This window comes from Malania oleifera, chromosome 4, assembly GCF_029873635.1.
Source record: "Malania oleifera isolate guangnan ecotype guangnan chromosome 4, ASM2987363v1, whole genome shotgun sequence".
Classification (NCBI taxonomy): domain Eukaryota; kingdom Viridiplantae; phylum Streptophyta; class Magnoliopsida; order Santalales; family Ximeniaceae; genus Malania; species Malania oleifera.
The window spans coordinates 5,880,956-5,900,322 of record NC_080420.1 but is presented as its reverse complement, the minus strand read 5'-3'; the positions used below and the strand labels follow the sequence as shown (position 1 = coordinate 5,900,322).

At 34.0% G+C, this 19,367-nt stretch overlaps 1 protein-coding gene across 1 annotated transcript; it reads right to left on the bottom strand.

Annotated features, from left to right (window-relative positions):
• Positions 1 to 13,228: 13,228 nt before the first annotated feature.
• On the bottom strand, positions 13,229 to 18,962 carry LOC131153654 (LOB domain-containing protein 24-like). The gene is made up of 4 exons (XM_058106106.1): positions 18,872 to 18,962; positions 15,995 to 16,057; positions 14,120 to 14,250; positions 13,229 to 13,555 (listed from the first exon to the last, which is right to left on the bottom strand). Exons 1-4 carry the CDS (start codon positions 18,960 to 18,962, stop codon positions 13,229 to 13,231), a joined length of 612 nt encoding a protein of 203 aa, XP_057962089.1.
• Positions 18,963 to 19,367: the final 405 nt, after the last annotated feature.

Here is a 19,367-nt window from a genome sequence, read left to right as displayed (position 1 = left end):
CCTATTATTTTCTATCAAGAATCTGCACTGATTTTTCCTTATATTATAAATTATCTCTAAACTCTATCTCCTCGTAGCTAATCACGTGGGAGGGATCTAGGACGTATTTCCTCAGCATGGAAACATGTATTACGTCATGAATCCTATATAGAGCTGGTGGTAAAGCTAGCCTGTAAGCGACTAGATCCACTCTCTCAAGTATCTTGAATGGGCCAATAAACCTAGGGCTGACTTACCCTCTTCCCAAACCTCATAACTCCTCTCAGCGGTGCTACTCTAAAAAATACCAGATCTCCCACATCAAACTCCAACTTCTGGCGACGAGTATCTGCGTAGCTTTTTCTGCTGACTTTGAGCTGTATTGATTCTATCTTTAATAAGTCAGACTTTATCATACGCCTGTTGTACTAACTCTGGTCCTAAAACTCGCCTCTCATCCATTTCATCCCAGTATAGTGGAGAACGGTCCTCCTACCATATAATGCCTCGTAAGGTGCCATCCCGATGTGGGTCTGGTAGCTGTTATTATACGCGAACTCTACCAGCGATATGTTCGAAACCTAGGTGTTTACACTAAATAGTTCACAATAATCCAACCAATAATTAATGAATTCTATGAGTGCACAAGATCTTCATATATATAATCAGCATTAAATAATGTAATGTGTTTATGCATCCCACAAACAATCTATATTAGACTATAATTTTATGAAAAAATAGAATGTGATGTTGATAATGGTTTACAATGATTTCTTTAGTACTCAAAAACAACTATAATAATGAAATAATGCAAATGAGTCCATTATTGATAGAATTTTCACTTAGCATATGCAAAAGTAAATTTAGAGATGAAGTTTAAAATTCATTTGATTCACTCATCATTTCAAAAATGTTTTAACATTTAGCACACTATAATCATTCTCACAAATATGGTATATGACTTTGATTATTTTGGGGGAAATTTAAGAAATTTTTGGCAGCATGCCGTCAGTAAATAGAACATTTTCCAAACCTTCAAGTTACAAAAGTATGTAATTCAGAAGATTTTTGCATTATACAGATGCTCAATGTGTTCAAGACAACCTTATAACTCAAAAATAAAGACAATGATATGCATGAAAGTCCATAGGATTATGTTTTCAAATATTATAGAAGTTTTGAAAAAAATTTACCACCATTTCCCCTGTAAATAGGACATTTTCCATAGAGATATATTCTAAACCTGGATGTTTACACTAAACAGGTCAGAATAATCCAACCAATAATGACTGCATCTTATAAGTGGTACAAAAAAAAAAAAAAAAGTAAGCTTTGAAACACTATGATCTATTTAAATTTATATACACACACACACACACACATGCATACATACATACATACATACATACATACATACATACATAAAGAACTGTTGACCTTATAGGTCACACCCGATTTTGATAATGATAAATACCTGTTGTATTTGAAGGGTGCTTGAGGTTATGTGCAGGAATTCTAATTGGCAGATCATAATGACAGCACAAAGAGGAACTGAAACTGAAGACCCTACATATGTTGTATTTCATTTTATTATTATCTAAAGGGTTTGTAATAGTAAATAGGGTTTGACTTGTAATAATCGAATGCATCATTTGCATGATTTAATAGGTAAGCTCAAAACTAAAAAGGAACTATAAATGATCCTAGGACACTCACTCATGCATATATATGTTTGGTCATTTGATTAGGGTGTTTGCACAAATTGAAAAGAATCGAAATGTATGAAAATTACATGTTCGGTCAACCATACTTGCATGTACAAAATGCCCTTGTTCGACAAAACTAGGACTGGGTCAATAGATTGACCACTGCCTAGTCGACCGAACTCACCTAATCATATATACCCGATCGACCGAACTCCTTAGGAGTCAACTTAATTGACCTTTTGGTCGACCGAGCATAAAATGCATATCAACGCCCTGGTCAACTGAGTTCCCACGTGTGGGAACTCAATGGTCTGGTCGACCAACCGAGATAGTTTAAAATGTTAACGGTCGACTGAACTGCGCAAAGAGGGAAAAATCGCCCTAAACCTTCAAGTTCGGTTGATCAAACTTGTAGTTTATTTAATGCCCGGTCGACCGAACTTCAAGCAACTCGGTCAACCGAACTCCTTTCTGTCAACTAGTGCTCTCGGGTTGTCCTAAATTTTTTACCATGGTTAATATTTTTAAACAGGGTTAAAATAATTAAATTGTATTAAAATTTTCCTAATAATTCCATATATGTCCTGAAGGGTTATATTTTTGGGGATGTCTATATATACCCCCTTATTTGGAATAATTAGTAGGGAATTAGCAATCTTGATTATGAAAAATCCTTTGAAATTCCAAAATCTATACTACTCATTTTTTAGCCCCCAATACTCATTCTTACCATATTTTATTGCTCAAAATCCATAAGGTTTGCTGTCTCAAGATTGTGCTTGTTTGATATTATATTATTTGAGAGCAAAACCTTAATTCTTAGGGGACTTCATTGATAAGTCTATCCTAAGAAGACTTCACTTAAGCTTCTGAGTATTGCATTGTCATTGCAATATCTTGAGAAATTCTTATTTGATTTTGGTTGCAAAAATATTTTCAAATCATTTTCAAATATCTAGTGTGTTTCATCTTGAGAAATCTTTGAAGAGATATTTGCTTATGTAGTGAAAATCTTTGTTGCAATATTCATTGAGTAATATCATTTGTTGAACACAAATATTAAATCCTTTTTGCAAACCAAATATATATATATATATATATATATATATATATATTTCTTTAACTTTATACGTTGAGAAAATCTACTCGTTGAGATATCTGAAGTATTGCTAATATCTTTGTCTGAGCATCGTGATTGAATATATATTTGGTGATACAAAGATCATATTGTTTGCACTCTCACACACTGATTACATCGCTCATATAATTATTTGAGAGTAGAACTCTAAGACCACATTAAGCTTACTTTATTATATCATTTGGTGGTGTATGTGATTGCGTAGATTAGGTACACATCTGCTTTACATGAAAGTATAATCACTGTACCATTTTATTATGAAAAAATCTATTGTATTTTAGGCACGGGTCTGAAGAAGGAGACTAGCTCTGGTAAATAGTCTCGGATTGGCTTAGACTCGGTTAGGAAAGTTAAGTGCGCCATCCTGTTAAGGCGTGTTGGTTGAGGTCAGCTCCTTGAATTGACCTGGTTGTAATCGGTGCCACTCCACCCATTAAGTGAGCCTTTAATAGAATCATCGGGCTTGTGAGCTAGAGGCGGGGACATAGGCTCAGTTGGCCGAACCCTGATAACATATCTTGTGTGCACTATTTATCTTTCTACAATTTATATTTCTACACATGTATGTTATAGTTGGTGAATGCTGCGCATGATTTTAATTTCCGCACGTTATATTTATCTGCACATTTGGAACTATATAGACAGACCCTATGTGTGAATATACTGCTGTTAGATTAGCTAAACTTAGGAATAAATTTTACAGTTCCAATTCAGCCCCCCTCTTGGGAATACACCAATTCTAACAAGATCTTTATTTTGACTATATTTTATGCATGCTTTTGATCTTTGTTTCCCTAATTGGGTCTTAAGTTGAGAGTTTAATGTTGTTAGATCTTCAGTTAAGGAGTTGGGAGGCTCCTGTATTATTTGTAGGCTATAGTCTTTGGAAGATTTATTTGGGAGGAGGTTAAGAAAGCGTTGGAATTTAACAAATTTTCAGCCCTATGCTGTCTGTAAATAGAACATTTTCCAAACCTGCAAGTCACAAAAGTTCTTCCTAGGTTTTTCTAAGCTAGTAGCAATAGTACACAACCTAGGGTTTGTCTACGCATATATGAAATTCCAGAAAAGATAAATCAAGTCCTAACAGCACAAGCAATACAGTTCTAGTATCTCCAACAATTCACAATTCAACATATGAATATAATTAAACAAGCAACAAAACTACCAACATGCAGTTCAAACTACGTTTTACATACCTTCTAATGAGAGGAGCCACATGCATCATCTGGTTGAGATTGGCGCATCATTTGTTTGAACTGCACTTAATTGCCTATTTAGAATTGTTGCGAGCGTGGCTTCAACATTGGGTACCTTGTCTTTCAAACTCTGATTTTCCACTGTGACGTTAGACACCATGTCTTTCAATTGCTAGTTCTCTATTTCCATCGTATGCATCCACTAAACCATCTCCTTTGCCTGAGACTTGGTGCCTTCACATTTGATTAGATCTCTCACAAGATCATGGATATCACATCAAGTTGAGAAGTTCACAACACCCCAACGTTCAATCTTTACTAACTCCACTAGTTTCTAAAACAAGACACAAAGCATTTTGTCAGATCAGTTGAACTCAGATCCTAACATCATGTACAAGAAGAAGCACTTTATTGTTGCGAGGAGGAGCCACTTAAATTGGACATTTTCCCATAAAACATGTACCTGAAACCTGGTTGTTTTCAAAAAATAAATCCTTTCAATTATGCAACAACCAAAATCCACTACCAGCATACAATTCACAATATACTGCATCAGCCATACAGTTGGCGTTCAACACAAGCATGTATTCTAGCTCACAAATTCTACAATTCATATAACATAATACCATCGTCTCTAACATTGCAGAAAACATAATAATAAAACTTACAATTCCTTTCATTTCTCCACATTTGATTAGATCTCTCACAAGACCACGAATATCACGTTAAGCTGAGAAGTTCACAACACCCCAACATTCAATCTTTACTGGCTCTACAAGTTTCTAAAACAAAACACAAAACATTTTGTCAGATCAGTTGAACTTAGATCCCAACATCACAATGTACAAGAAGAAGCACCTTATTGTTGCAAGGAGGAGCCACCGTCTATAAATTGGACATTTTCCCATAAAACTTGTACCTGAAACCTGGTTGTGTTTAGCAAATAAATCATTTCAATCATGCAACAACCTAAATCTACTACCAGCATGCAATTCACAATATACTGCATAAGCCATGCAGTTGGTGTTCAACACAAGCATGTAATCCAGCTCGCGAATTCTACAATTCATATAACATAATACCATCGTCTCTAATATTGCAGAAAACATAATAATAAAACTTACAATTCCTTTCATTTCTGCACATTTGATTAGATCTCTCACAAAACCACGGATATCACGTCAAGCTGAGAAGTTCACAATATCCCAACGTTCAATCTTTACTGGCTCCACTAGTTTCTAAAACAAAACACAAAGCATTTTGTTAGATCAGTTGAACTCAAATCCTAACATCACAATATACAAGAAGAAGCACCTTATTGTTGCGAGGAGGAGCCACCGTCTGTAAATTGGACTTTTTCCCATAAAACTTGTACCTGAAACCTCGTTGTTTTCAACAATTAAATCATTTCAATGGGTGGCATAGCAGAACGTGCTGGGGGCAACTGCACATCCTTAAGAGTCACCCTTGGTGCTCTCGTCTCATCCGAAATTTATTTGTGCTCACTTAGGGCCGCTTGACCCCTTGAAGAAAACTCTCCCTTTGGCGGGTCCTAAACCCTTTGCCACTTGGCAGTGCATCGTGGCAAGTGGTCGTGCTTTAAGGCAGCCCGAGGCTTTGTTTGCGGAAGCATTGACCAGAAAAGACGAAACCCTAAGATTTATGTCGAAATAATTTTTTTTTTCAGAGGGCATACTTAACAATAACATTACAAGAAAATATTCACCCCTACTTATTAAAAAAGTTCAACATAAATTTAATTTTAAAACTCATTTACTAAATAAGTAAAGTATGTTAAAATTCAACTCGATTTGGACTGACTTGATTGTAATCTTACCTAACAATAACATTATGAGAAAATATTCAATTAATAGGAAGACGTATATAACTCACCCCTTTCATATCATTGGAGACACGTGTGGATGTGGTCAAGTGATCAACTATGGTCAGCTCAAACATAGACATGCTATTGTTGTTCCAAGAACATTACTCATCTCATTTGGTGCTTATACAATTATATACTTCAATATTTATTATCTCATATTTTGGAAAAGTTTTAAAAAAAAGTTTGGCAGCATGCTGACTGTAAAGTAAACATTTCCAAAAAAAGTTTTACCTGAAAAAGACTTTATATATAAGAGCATGCGAGAACCTAGATTCACTACCAACATGCAATACACAAATCTGCATCAGCCATGCATAAGGCATATTCACAACCAGTATGGCAACTCAATCCAGTATTTCACAAGAGATGCAATATAATTTCAATAAGAGCAAAAATTCTTAACACAGCACTCATATGGTAAATAATACACTAATAAGAAAAGAATATACATTCAAATGATGAAATAAACTAAAATTACAAACAATCAAATATATCAAGGCTGCAGATCTTTGATGCTACCCCTACATAATTTGCATGGAAAAAAAATCCTAAAATATGCTTTCTAAGATAAGGAGCAATGTTTATTGATGCATTATTATCCAAACTATCCAACGAGGTGCATTAATGCCTACAAACAATACATTGCTAGTTTGACAAAATAGGAGAACTAAAGAACGGATTTGGGACAACCATTCTAAAGTAAAGCAGGGTACTGGATGTAGCGAAACTATCTAAAAAGTACAAAAAACCAAAACCCAAAATCTTAATTAAATAAGTTCTCTTGAAGGACTCTAGACTCTAATTTTCTGCATATAAAATAAGAGGATTCTATTCAAGTCATTTGCTGAAAAAGGTAAGCTAGCCATAGACTATCTAATCCAATCCATGGACAAATGGAACATATCAAAATTAAAGAAGGATCACAAACTACGAATATAAACATATTGGTCTAATGTGTAAAATATATATTTATAGGCCACTTGTTAGGACTGAGTGACGGGTGGTTTTATAGGCCACTTGCTGGGCATTGCCCACTGATGACGATGAGATTACAAAAAATCATATATCAAATTTAGTGCATATAAACTAGATTTAAAAAAAAAAATTGGTATGATGTGTAAAATATGTGACTAGAATAAATAATTTTGTTATATATATATATATATATATACACATATATATTACTTTTTAAGAATGAGATAAGATAGAACTTTATTTAATTTAAATTAAATTAAATATATTTAAACACTTTATTTTCAATAAATTAAGATTTAGATGTGAAAAAATGAAATTTTGGTCAGCTATAAATATAAATGTAATACTATAAATATTAAATAATGAAAGCATATCTTGAACGAAAAAAGGTAAAACAAATTAATCTTTCTCACATATTTTAAAACTATTGGTTCCCAAAAACTATTGTAAAGATCTAATGTCCGATAAATAATACTAACTAGTTGAGTTCTGCAAGATCAGTTATTGAGAATAAAATTATTGGTGTAAAAAACTCTCAAAAACATAGAAGTCGGATTTATTTAACATTTAAAAATTCATCAATTAACCACTAAACAAATTAACAAATAAACAATTATATAAATTTTTCAATATTATTACAATGTATACGAGTAACAATAGCGTACTACGTCAAACTACATATGTACTTACTCGAGCCAAATTCATAATCATACACACCCAAGGCTATGCATATATTGTAATAACTCGAGGAATTTTTCAGCATCTCATCAACGAACAGAGGGGATTCGTTGACGAGGATATAAAAGGAGCTTGTCGACGAGGACAGGTTTCGTTGACAAGAAAATACGGAGAGAGGTTTTTAGGGCAGTCTGAAATTCGTCAACGAGGGAGGATGTTAGTCGACAAAATTCCTTAAGGACTCATCGACGAGATGACGTGTCTTGTCGATGAATCCAGGGTTATAAATAGTGAAAACCTGGATTTTTCAGTAGAAAACTGGCGCAAAAACTTCCTCTCTCTCTCTCTCTCTCTCTCTCTCTCTCTCTCTCTCTCTCTCTCTCTAAAACGTTTCCCACTCCTTCTCTCTTTGATTCCGGGTCCGTTGCTCGCCGGATTGAAGATCTGAGGCCACCACGACACTTCTGACGAAGTTCTCTACAAGTTTGCTAGAGCTAATCGTTGGTGGAGTTAGTTTGGAATTCATCCTAAACTCAGGGTAAGGTGTTTTATTTAGAATATGCTTTCCCTGCAGTTATAGGAAATGTTGTATGCAGGAAAATACTGATGTTTTATTCTGGGGGATATCATTTTCAGGGTGTTGAGTGGAAAACCCTGCAGGTGTAGGGCCAGAGTTCAGTGAAGGCTTTTCAGAAACTAGGTAAGAGAAATATACTATGCTAGGAAATTTGAATTTATTAATAGAAATTTTACAAACATGCATGTATACTAGTATTTATGTAGTTTTTACAGAATATGTAATTTTAAAGTATGTGTGGCTTGAATAGATATTATTTGATATGGAGTTTTATACAGTTTTTCAATATATCAAGTTGTACAAATATAGTTAGATATTTATAAATTTTATACAGACAGAATGTGTATACATATACAGTTTTTATTCAAATGATTACACAGATATATATATATATATATATATATATATATATATATATATATATGACAGTACATAAATGTTTATTCAGATCAGTATATGTAGTATTTACAAAATGTTATGTTTTTCCTAAATTCCATAACACTCAGAGTATACAGACAGATTATACAGATAGAAGATACAGACATATTATACAGTTATAGCATCAAGATGCTACAGATATTACAGTATTTACAGTACAAAATTATAGTGTTATGATTATTTTGGAAACATGATGAAAACAGTAAAAGAGTATATATGTAAATATATAGTATCAAATCCCTATGAAAAGATTACGGACAGATACAAATACAAAATATAGATATAGAATACAGAACATGGTACCGTTGCTAATACAAATAGAGTGCAACCACATATCTCAGATAGTGTGTGGGTACCGTCAACTGTGCTCATAGAGTATGTAGCTCCTCAGTTCGCTAGGTTGAGGGGGCCAGTTTGATGAGGTAGCAGCCAATCCCATGCCTAGGAAAGTATGTAGTTTGGTCGGACTGAGATAGTGTAGCGTATAGTGACTTTCTTGGAGGGCCGACCAGGTTAAGTCTCGCCTACGGGCCACACAACCTTGTCATGAGAAGTCAAATCATGACATACAGAATTCTAAGGAAAAAGCACAGTTGTATATAGTTTTACGGTATTTGATAAATATAGTATGATATTAGCAATATGAAAAGTTGAAAAACTCAGATAATACAGTTGTGTTTTAAACTGCGAAAAATATAAGATATGCTTTACACATTTATCATTTTATTACAGCTTAGATGTTATTTAAAGTATATATGTAGCTTAGTCGCCACACACTAGTAATAGAATATTTCCACTTACTGAGCGTCGACTCACCCTATTATTCCAACATTTTTCAAGTGAGCCAGTTAGGCGAGTGGATCAGGCTCGCGGATAGAGAGGTTACTTGGTTACCCTGATTGTAGGGTGAGTTTGTGACAAAGTTTTATATTTTTGGGGTAGGTGATACTGGAGGGAGTTGTTTAATATGACTATGGTTTGAATATTTTGAGTTTTGGTATTGTACAGTATAAATGGTTGTATGACTTATGTATCCGCTACGTAGATATAGTTATTTATTTATATATATATATATATATATATATATATATAAATATAAATGGTGAGAATTTTGAGGACGTTACATATATGGTAGGTACTAGGTGCATTTTATGATTACATATAACAATGATATACAACTACACAACACTAATATATTTTTTAATAAATGTAATATTACTGTTTTTCTAAAAGTATCAAAATATGCGCAACTATATTGCCTTTGATATAACTTATTCTACCCAAACTGAGTCTACCAATATAGCATTAAGAAGTAAAGCTAAAAGAATTTGAAAGTAGAAGATGTTAAGGTTTTTTTTTTAAAAAATAAAAATAAAAAGAAAATGCTAATGATAAAATTTTAGTTTTCTCCACAACAAACAATGCTGCTGGGATTGCAGAAAGGATAAAAAAAATAACACAATTGCAATGTACCAACTAGGATTCATCAAAACTAAGACCCAATTCATCTAGGAGATCCTGTGCAGCTTAGTCATGTCTTGCATAATCTAAAAGGTCCACTGTTTGGAAAATCTTCTTATTTCTTGACTCCCTAGGGAACATAGGCAATCTAACTTTGTAAGAGGTAGCAGCAAGTAGGGAGATTAGCTTCAGAATTTGGATTGTTTATTTTTCAATTCTCAGATTCCTTATCCCCAAACTTTGAACGAGTTCAGGGACAATGGAACTGGCCGAACAATTCTAAACTACAGGACTAAACCCTAAAGTATTTGCACTAGGTTGTCATTAGGCATTTACATTTTTTTTTTCCTTTCATAGGATTTTTTTTTTGAGTGTTTACTTAGTGTACACACATAAATATCAGCCCTGAATTTATTTAGCAACAAATGAACAATGGGGAAGAATTAAAACCCCTGCACAGTGTCGCATTGGTTTGTCATGTATTTATCTCCAAGCCAAAAAATTAGCAAGAGTTTTCACTATGTGGAAAACAAATTCTAGGACTGAATCCAGCCAATGGGAAACAATTGCCCTATTCATTGTCCAACAAAAGAAATTTCACAATGCAACTCTCTCAATTTCCTACTCATCCCTTTTGCATGCCTCCAAAATCGTATTTTCTCTACCAAACCCAATTATTGAAACAAATGAAACCCATCAATTACGTCAAGAAATATCTATTATCAAAGATATCAACAGATTACATCATAGAATCACCAAATTCTACGATTAAACCTTCGAATTTTCTCATGATTTTAATGAAAAAAAATATAATGAAGCAAAGCTCCCCCAGTAAGATTCAAAAACTGAAACTGGGAACTTTCAAAGGTTACAAAAAATGACATAAAATAAAGTTCATAAACCAAAAGCAAATATGGGTATTAAAAATTTTATCTTGAAATAAGTTTCTCGGAATTTTTCTTCCAAAGGAAGGTGTGCTGAATCCTGGGGTGATTTTCTGAAGAGAGATAGGTTTATAAGATTTTATGGATATGTGACGAAGAAAACCCATCATTTCCAGAGGCATCAAAGAGAGGGAAGGTAGAAGGAAGAAAAAAGTTTGCTTTTCCTGAAAATTCAGGATTGGGGTTGCCTGCACAGTCAGTTTTCCCTAGACAATGGGATAGTGATTTCTCATCCAATTGATATGATATTTTAACATGTGGTTCCTGTCACATCCTTCTTCACTCTGGATGGTTCGATTGTCAATAAGAGCTTGAAAAACTTTGATGATCCAGACAACAACCTCATTGCTGTAGTAGGGGTGCCTACGCAGCCTATTTGATGCATACGATCAGGTAATGATTTCTAATCAAATTGAGCTAAATTATTTACAGGTTGTATATGATTCAGCTTTTTAATTTTGATCAATTAGATTATTATTTAGATCTTTTAAACTATGGTTTTGTGCCTTGGATATTAGCCTTATGGCAGTAGCAACTTTGGGATTAGAGGTTCATACGCAATTAGCTTGATTGAGACAATCGGTTAGTGATTTCTCCTCTGATTAAGCTGCAATTTTTAAAGGTTGTGCATGACTAATCCCTCCTAAATTTTACTAGTTATATTGTTATTTAGAGTTTTGAAATTTTTGTTTTGTGCTCGAACAACAATCTCATTGCAGCAGTAGCTTCAGGATTGGAAGCTTGCGCAGTTAGCTTGATCTAGATGATCGGATGGCGATTCCTTGTCCGATTGAGCTGAATTTTTTATAGGTAATTCGTGATTCAATCTTCCTAATTCTGGTCGGTCATCTTGTTATTTCAATTTTAATAACTTTGGTTTTTTGACTCAGACAAGGAGCCCATTGCAACAGCAACTTTAGGTAAGAAAAATTCTTTTAAAATCCTATACTTTTTTTAGAATAAATTTTTTTTAAAAAAAGGTAGGCCCCGGAGAATGATATGTGTCATGGTGTCATGTATCAAGGTGATGTTGTACTAATGTCATCTTGTTACAATACTTCTAAAAAAATAAAAATAAAAATAAAAAAAAAAAAAAAAAATTGCGACGTGTTCTAACAGCACCAAGGTAGAGATCAAGTTAGTGATGACTCTATTTCAAAATTCAATATCTATTATTCCTCGCCATTCTAGACTCTTTCTTCGAGACATTGCAACATATATATAAGTTTCTCTAAATTTATTGTCTCAAAGTCCCGGAGAAAGGTTCGAAATGGCCAGGGATAATAATATTATAATAATATCTTGGTTTGTTACCATTAAAAAATTAATATTATTATTGATTAGTGAAAGTTTGGAGACAAAAAATATTGTTACACTTTCCTTCACTAATTAAGAACAAATATAAAAGGGAAGAGAAATTTTTGAGTATGCTACAATATTAATCAAATATATATATATATATATATATATATATATATATATGGTTGTGACGTGTTTACCATAGTATACACCCAGAAATTTATTAAAAAGTAAAATTCAAGATTTATTTTGATTGTGATATCTCAATAAATTTTATGTAAGTGGTACAAAGTTGATTTTCAACTTATATTTTCGCTTGTAAAGAATTAAATAGTTTTCATTTCCAATAAAGGATAAAATGCTACCTTATCTATTAATTTTGTTCCAAAATTAAAATTTTTAAAAAAGAATAAATTTTAACATTCAAAATTGAGATCTCAAATATAAAAAGAATAAATTTTAAATATCAAAGTATTTATTAAGAGGTATTTAGGTCACGAAATTTTTTAAGATTTTAAGAATTGTAATTTTTCTGACGCCAAATTTTCATATTTATATAGCTATACAGAGAAGAGTCACCTTTCCAAGTGATGAAAGATTGCAGTAGAACATCGGAATTCCATTGCCAAGCTACATGTTTATAACAATTAATTATTATAAGAAAGATTAGAAATAATTCAAAAAACAATAATATTTCTATTATATGCTGTAATTATTTGATATAATTGAAAATATGAAATCATATCCGCTCCAATTGTGTTAAAAGTTTTTAATGTTTTTCAAACCTTCGGTACAGAACTCTGAGAAATTACTAAACAACATGACACATTGTCACTACTTTTAAAAATTGTAAATAAAAGTAAAAACAAAAAATTTCACATGCCAACAACCCTAATTCGATCAAACTAAATCAAAATTATTTTTTTTTTTGTGCTTGATACAAATGCAGCTACATAAACTGATTATAAGGGGGTTGCGCATGAGGATCGCTGGCGGGGTGTGGCGGGAGGCCCTTAAAAATGTCTTGCTCCGGCAAGAAATCTTTGAAGCCGGTGTGATGATCGATACCACCATGTTGAAGAGCTTGATGATGAAGATGAGCATTTACGAAGGCAATCTCAGCCTGGGTCTTGGCCAGCTCTCTTTCTGCATTTTTTATATGCTCGTGCAGTAGAGATATGGTTCTCACACATCCATACACTGGGTCTTGTATCCTACACTGTGCCTCGAAATATAATGTTTCTGCTACTTGCCCTCTTTGGTTCACTGGGACTAGCTGGTCATTAGTAATTAACAAAAGATGAATTTAATAAAATCAATCAAATTATGCGGAGGAGAAACATGTAGTTAATCTCAAAAACTTAATTTTGAGAATTCAAGTAAATGTTTTTGCATGTAGGCTGTAGCAATGTTTTAATATTTGGGCCTACAGTGTTATTTATTTATTTTTGATTATTTTATTCCCTCTTCGATTATTCCATTAATGCAAATTATTTTTTATGTGGTTGATTTTAAAGGGAAGATTCAATGGAATATAGAATGGGAAAAAAGAGAGAGAGATAAGAATAGAAGTTATGGAGCTATACAGTAACTCTCCATCTACACGAAACCTGTTAAAGCCATATATTCTCATTTCCAGTGAATCAAATCGCGATGAATCATGAAGATTACATTGAATCTCAATAACTAGTGAATCTGTGATGACTCAGTACGTGAACTATTGCGATCATGTATATAAATACGCAATATTAATTAATCAATTATGAAAAGTGTTGATTAGAGAGAGAGAGAGAGAGAGAGAGAGAGAGAGTTTATATCATGTATACACACATAAAATTACCTGCAACATTTTTGCAACATTGCTAGCACCATAGATTCTGTGAACACAAGCAAATCTTTGAGGATTATTGGAAGGAAAATAAGGAGAGAAAATGCAATCCGAAGCACATCTTCTTCTCAAATATTTGCAAGCTGCACATCGGCCAGAAGTCATGATTCACACCCAGAAAATCTTTGAAAAGTACTCTTCACAAAGATTTTCTCTCAAACCAAAGATTTTCTCGGAGTAAAAATATGATTTTCTCAATCTTATTTTTTAGGAGAAGAAATCTCATGGAGATCTTATGTGCTAGAGAGTATTTTGTATATATATCATTGTGGCAGCTCGTTTGGGTGTGCAGAAAGATGCATGACTCTCTTCCAACGGCTATTTTTTCAAAAATAAGAGCTGTAAGGAAAGTTATGGCGAGTTTCACTTTTTAGAGAGGGTATAAACATGGTATAATCCGCTAGCTATATATGCATGTCACCAGGCTTGCGTCTATGAGTTTATTGAAAATCCTAGAATTGAACTAATACCAAAATCTTTTTTTTTTTTTTTTTAAATTCATATTTTGATTATAAATTCGATTTCGGCTTCGGTTTTGAGCTCTAATCGAATTGAAAAACTGAATATGAGATACTTTGAATTTTGTATATATATATAGTAACATGTTTTATCATTAATGGATGAGCTATTTCAGAGTGAGAATAGCGTTCCTTGAGACACATTACTACAAGTTAATTGGCTTGAATTGAAGTTTTTTCATAGATTTTGTTATCTTTTTTATTGCCTAAAAGGGAATTTTGAATACTGCAATTGGCGTAACAATAAAAAAAATTTAAAAATTAATAATCAAACTATTGATCTAATACTGGAAATGTTTTTCCTTTCTTGTTTGGGTGAAAATGTTTGAAATTAAAATAGCTGAACCGTAAATTCAAATTAATTAACATATATATATATATATATAAATTATATTTATGTTTCTTTTGGGATTAAAATTAATAAAATATACTTCATTTTCTTCATTTGCAAACTGCTTCACTACTTTGACTCCATATTAAAAAAACCCACTAGTTTTTTTAGTTCCTACTGTTTCAAAGTAGTCCACTAATTAATTCCTGCATGCCCAGTAACCACTAGATACCTAAATTACCTAGTAACCTTATAATCAGTTTATGTAGCTACATTTTAATCAAACACCCAAAAAAAATTTGATTCAGTTTGATCGAATTAGGGTTTGTAGTATTAATTCTGTTTTTAAAGCCTAAAATTTATCGTTTGAAGTTCTATACACAAGAGTTTGCGCACACACGCAGAGGTGCAGGTTTCTAATCAAGTTGAGTTTATAGGTGATGCAAATCTCTTCAGCTGTGCTGTTGCCTGATCATATTGATTTAGCCCCATTTTTTGTCTATATAGTTGAGTTATTTTTGTGTTCACGACAAGTAAGTTAAAAATTCGCAATCTTTTTTTTGTCAATGACACTATCCACTTTATATATGTCTCCCCCAAAAAATTATCAGAACAAATGTACTTACAAAATCGCATAACCAATGAATTGCTACAGAAAAATTAATAAATAAATAAACCTACAATTTTGGATAGGTCTCCAAGGTAAAATAAGCTAGCATAAACACAAAATATTCAGTTTGATCATAACCTGTTTCCAGGTTTAACCTAATGGCCTTAGTTAGCCCAAACTCTAAGGATACATGACCTTCAAAATTGAGAAGAACACTGATGGTGAGAACATGGGTTTCTTTTTCCTTTTCTTCTTCTTTTTCAGTTTAATAAAGGAGAAAATCAACAGGCATAAAATATTAGGGGAAGCCTTTGGAGCAGTACTGTTCAGAAGAGCCTATTCTCATTGCTCTGAACTCCACATGTTACTGGTGCTTTTGTCCCCACTCTTCTTAGTAAAGCCCCCAGCAACTGCAACTGCAGTCACTATCCCTGCGAAAGTCAGAAACAATCATATAACAATCTTCCAAAAGAAAGCACCAAACTCACAGAGAAGGGCATTTTTCTTCTTCTAGGCTGGCCAATCCTCTCTTTTTTATTTTTGATTTTTAAAGAAATGGTTTTTAAATCTTCTTATTCTAAAAAGTTTCACATATCTAAATAGTAATGAATTTGAAATACTTACAAACATTCTTCTAAGCATAATCTCCTTAATCACTAAGTTTTGCAGTCTCTTGAGATTCAGTCTTTACTTCAAGTCCTGCCAAGCCTTTAAGCTCTTCATGTGTCTTTTATTTCTTCAATATTATGAAAAACTCTTATTTGATTATCTTTGATTTACAGCTTGCTTCCATAATTAACCATGAGTGTCCTTTAACGTAGACCTGAAATAAAGTCACTCAACAACACATGTTAAAATATCATTCATTTGTTATCATCAAAACAAGATTGAAAAACTTAGTTAGGCCAACAACACAGATATATATATATATATATATATATATATATATATATATATATATATCATATTTCGGCCACGTCAACCACTGATACCATAATACATAACCGAACCCAAAAGTAGGTACCAAGTATACAATCATACTTAAATACACAATCCTAACAACGAAAGTCATTTCATATATATATATATATATATATATATACACACACACACACACACACACACATACTAGAGTACCAACCATCAATAAATACAAGTCAACCATAGAAACTCTAGGGGAATCAAACCTCCCTAACTCAAAATACTCACCCTGACTACTCAGGGTATTTGCTCGCCTCTACCTCGGAGTTCTATCACCGGGTCTATCTCAGTTTCCTGAAATATTTAAAAGATTGGGTGAGACACATCTTAGTAAAACAAAATAAATTATCTACAGTGTGTGGCAATATAAGATTCATTATATCATAACATATATTTGTTCAGTAACAATATCTTTTGAGAAAATATACAATTTCCACAATCATAATCATATAAATATACAATACAAGCTTTTATAAGCTTTTACTTCCATTTCCAAAATCATTCGTTCGTAGCCCAAATTTACTGGCGAAGCTCCTAAGAATAGGGAAGCATACCCACCCATACAAGTAGTTTCACTCTGCCCTAATATCGTTTGCAACCTAACCCGATTAACTCAGGGTTCAGCTACAACTAATACTTATCAGAGCACTTACCTTACTTAGTAAGCCCTCAGGTGGTGTGTTTTACTTTGCTTTAATTATTTATTAACTCACACTATTGTTAAGATCGGAGGAGCCCATGGGTGGGCTTGATACATATGAGTGAACACCAATTTGACCTAAAAGCTCAAGCCAATTGGGTCTTGGGTCCATCCATGTATATAAGCACCCATTATCCACTTTAATTTTTCAATGTGGGACAAACTCACAAGTGGAATTCTCAACAATCTCCTCCTCACTTGTGAGCTCCTACTCCCCTTTGAACGGAAATCATCTCCCTTCTAAGACAATTCTCCAACAGTTGCTTAAGTGGGCCTTACCACTGGCGTCTTACGTGCCTCAAATTGCATTCCACGTGCCTCCGAACTAATCCTACCTCTCATGTCTTGACCCTATTTGGATCTATCCGCAGCCTAGATGATCCTTATTGGCCTCAGCCACACACTTGGTCCTCCAACTGTTAGCACGTCAGGAGAATTAGCTTCCCATCTCGACTTTTACGATGTCACTCACCTAGAGTTACGAACTGTTGGCTTTGACACCACTTGTTATGAAGGCCTTTTGGCAACTTCCACGTTCTGTTGGAGGTGAGGGACTTCATCTTATCCTTCATCGCAAGCTCCCACTTGCTCGTATCTGCCACTTGACATGCTTCATCATAGCATTCAGGCTCTCCTTCATCTGTAGGAAGTAAGTAATCAATATACCTTCTGTTTGGTATATGAGACCGAGTAGATCTCCTAAGCTCCGGAGCTAGAGTATGAGACGGTGGTGCGACGATTTGCTCCACTTGTTCCTCCACCTAAGGATTCTCAGTATTCTGCTGATGTGACCCGACACATTCTGAGTGGACTAGTTCTAGTCCCTTCTTCTTTGGGGCATGGATGTTTATTTAGAAACTAACCCTCTTCTGTTTCCTAAATATACAATCCTCACACATGTCAATCTGCACTGACTGTAGACCACTCAATTTTTCCTTTGAGTGTATCACCCTGAGTCCCTTCTCGCTCATGTGACCAAGTTGTTAGTGCCAAATGTTGCTGTCGTCATTTCTTGCAGCAACTGAAATAGACATGGAGGCATTGGAGGTTAGAAAAAGTGTTTTGCTTTTCTTGCCTTGTGCAATCGTTAGTACACCCTTTGAAACTTCCCATTCATCGCCAATGAATTTCGTTGTGTATCCCTCATCTGCCAGTTGACCCACTGAGATCAAATTCTTTCTCAAGTATGGAATATACCTGACATCTCTCAGTTTCCATACTGACCCGTTTATATTGATCTTCACAACTCCCTTGCCGATTACGTTGTAAGATTGATTGTTGCCAAGGTATACCTTACCAAAATTACTTGGTGTGTACTCCTCTAGGCAATCTCTACAGCATGTGGCATAAAATGAGGTTCCAGAGTCTAAGACCAAAGACTCATGCTTGCTCTCCAAAGAGCAGATTAACAACTCATCATTCTCGGAAGCAATATTTGCTTCTGTCTTTGCCCTCGTCTTGTACTCTTTTTTCTAACTCCTGTACTGGTTTTTGTAATGACCAGTCTTTCCACTATTCCAACACTCAATAACTTTTGTACTCTGAGAACCTGCGTCCTACGTACCTCTGGGATTTCTGGATTTAGACCGCTTGGGCCTAAATCTGCTGCGGTTGTTTGATCGTCCATGTCTGTTTCCTCTATCTCGACTCTCCATGTTCAAGGCTGAACTCGAAGTGGAGCCATGGTTCAACTGCATTCTTATTTCCTCCGTCAAAATCATGCTGACGACCTCATCGTACACAAATTTCGATTTTCTTGCGGAGCTACTAATGGCAGTAACGACACCATTCCAACTTTCAGGCAACTAATTGAGAATCAGTAGGACCCGAATCTCATTATCAAACGTTATCCCGACTGAGGCGAGTTGATTAGACAACTCATTGAAGTTATTCAAATGCTTATGAAACTCTCACCTGCAGACATGTTCATCGTAAATACCAGAAGACAGCCAGGAGGAGCTGAGTCATAAATTAATCTCACGCGTTGCAAGCTAGGAGTTGAGTCAGAAAACGCATGGTGCATTTATTCTCCATTAATCTCTCAGTTTTAACTTCCATTT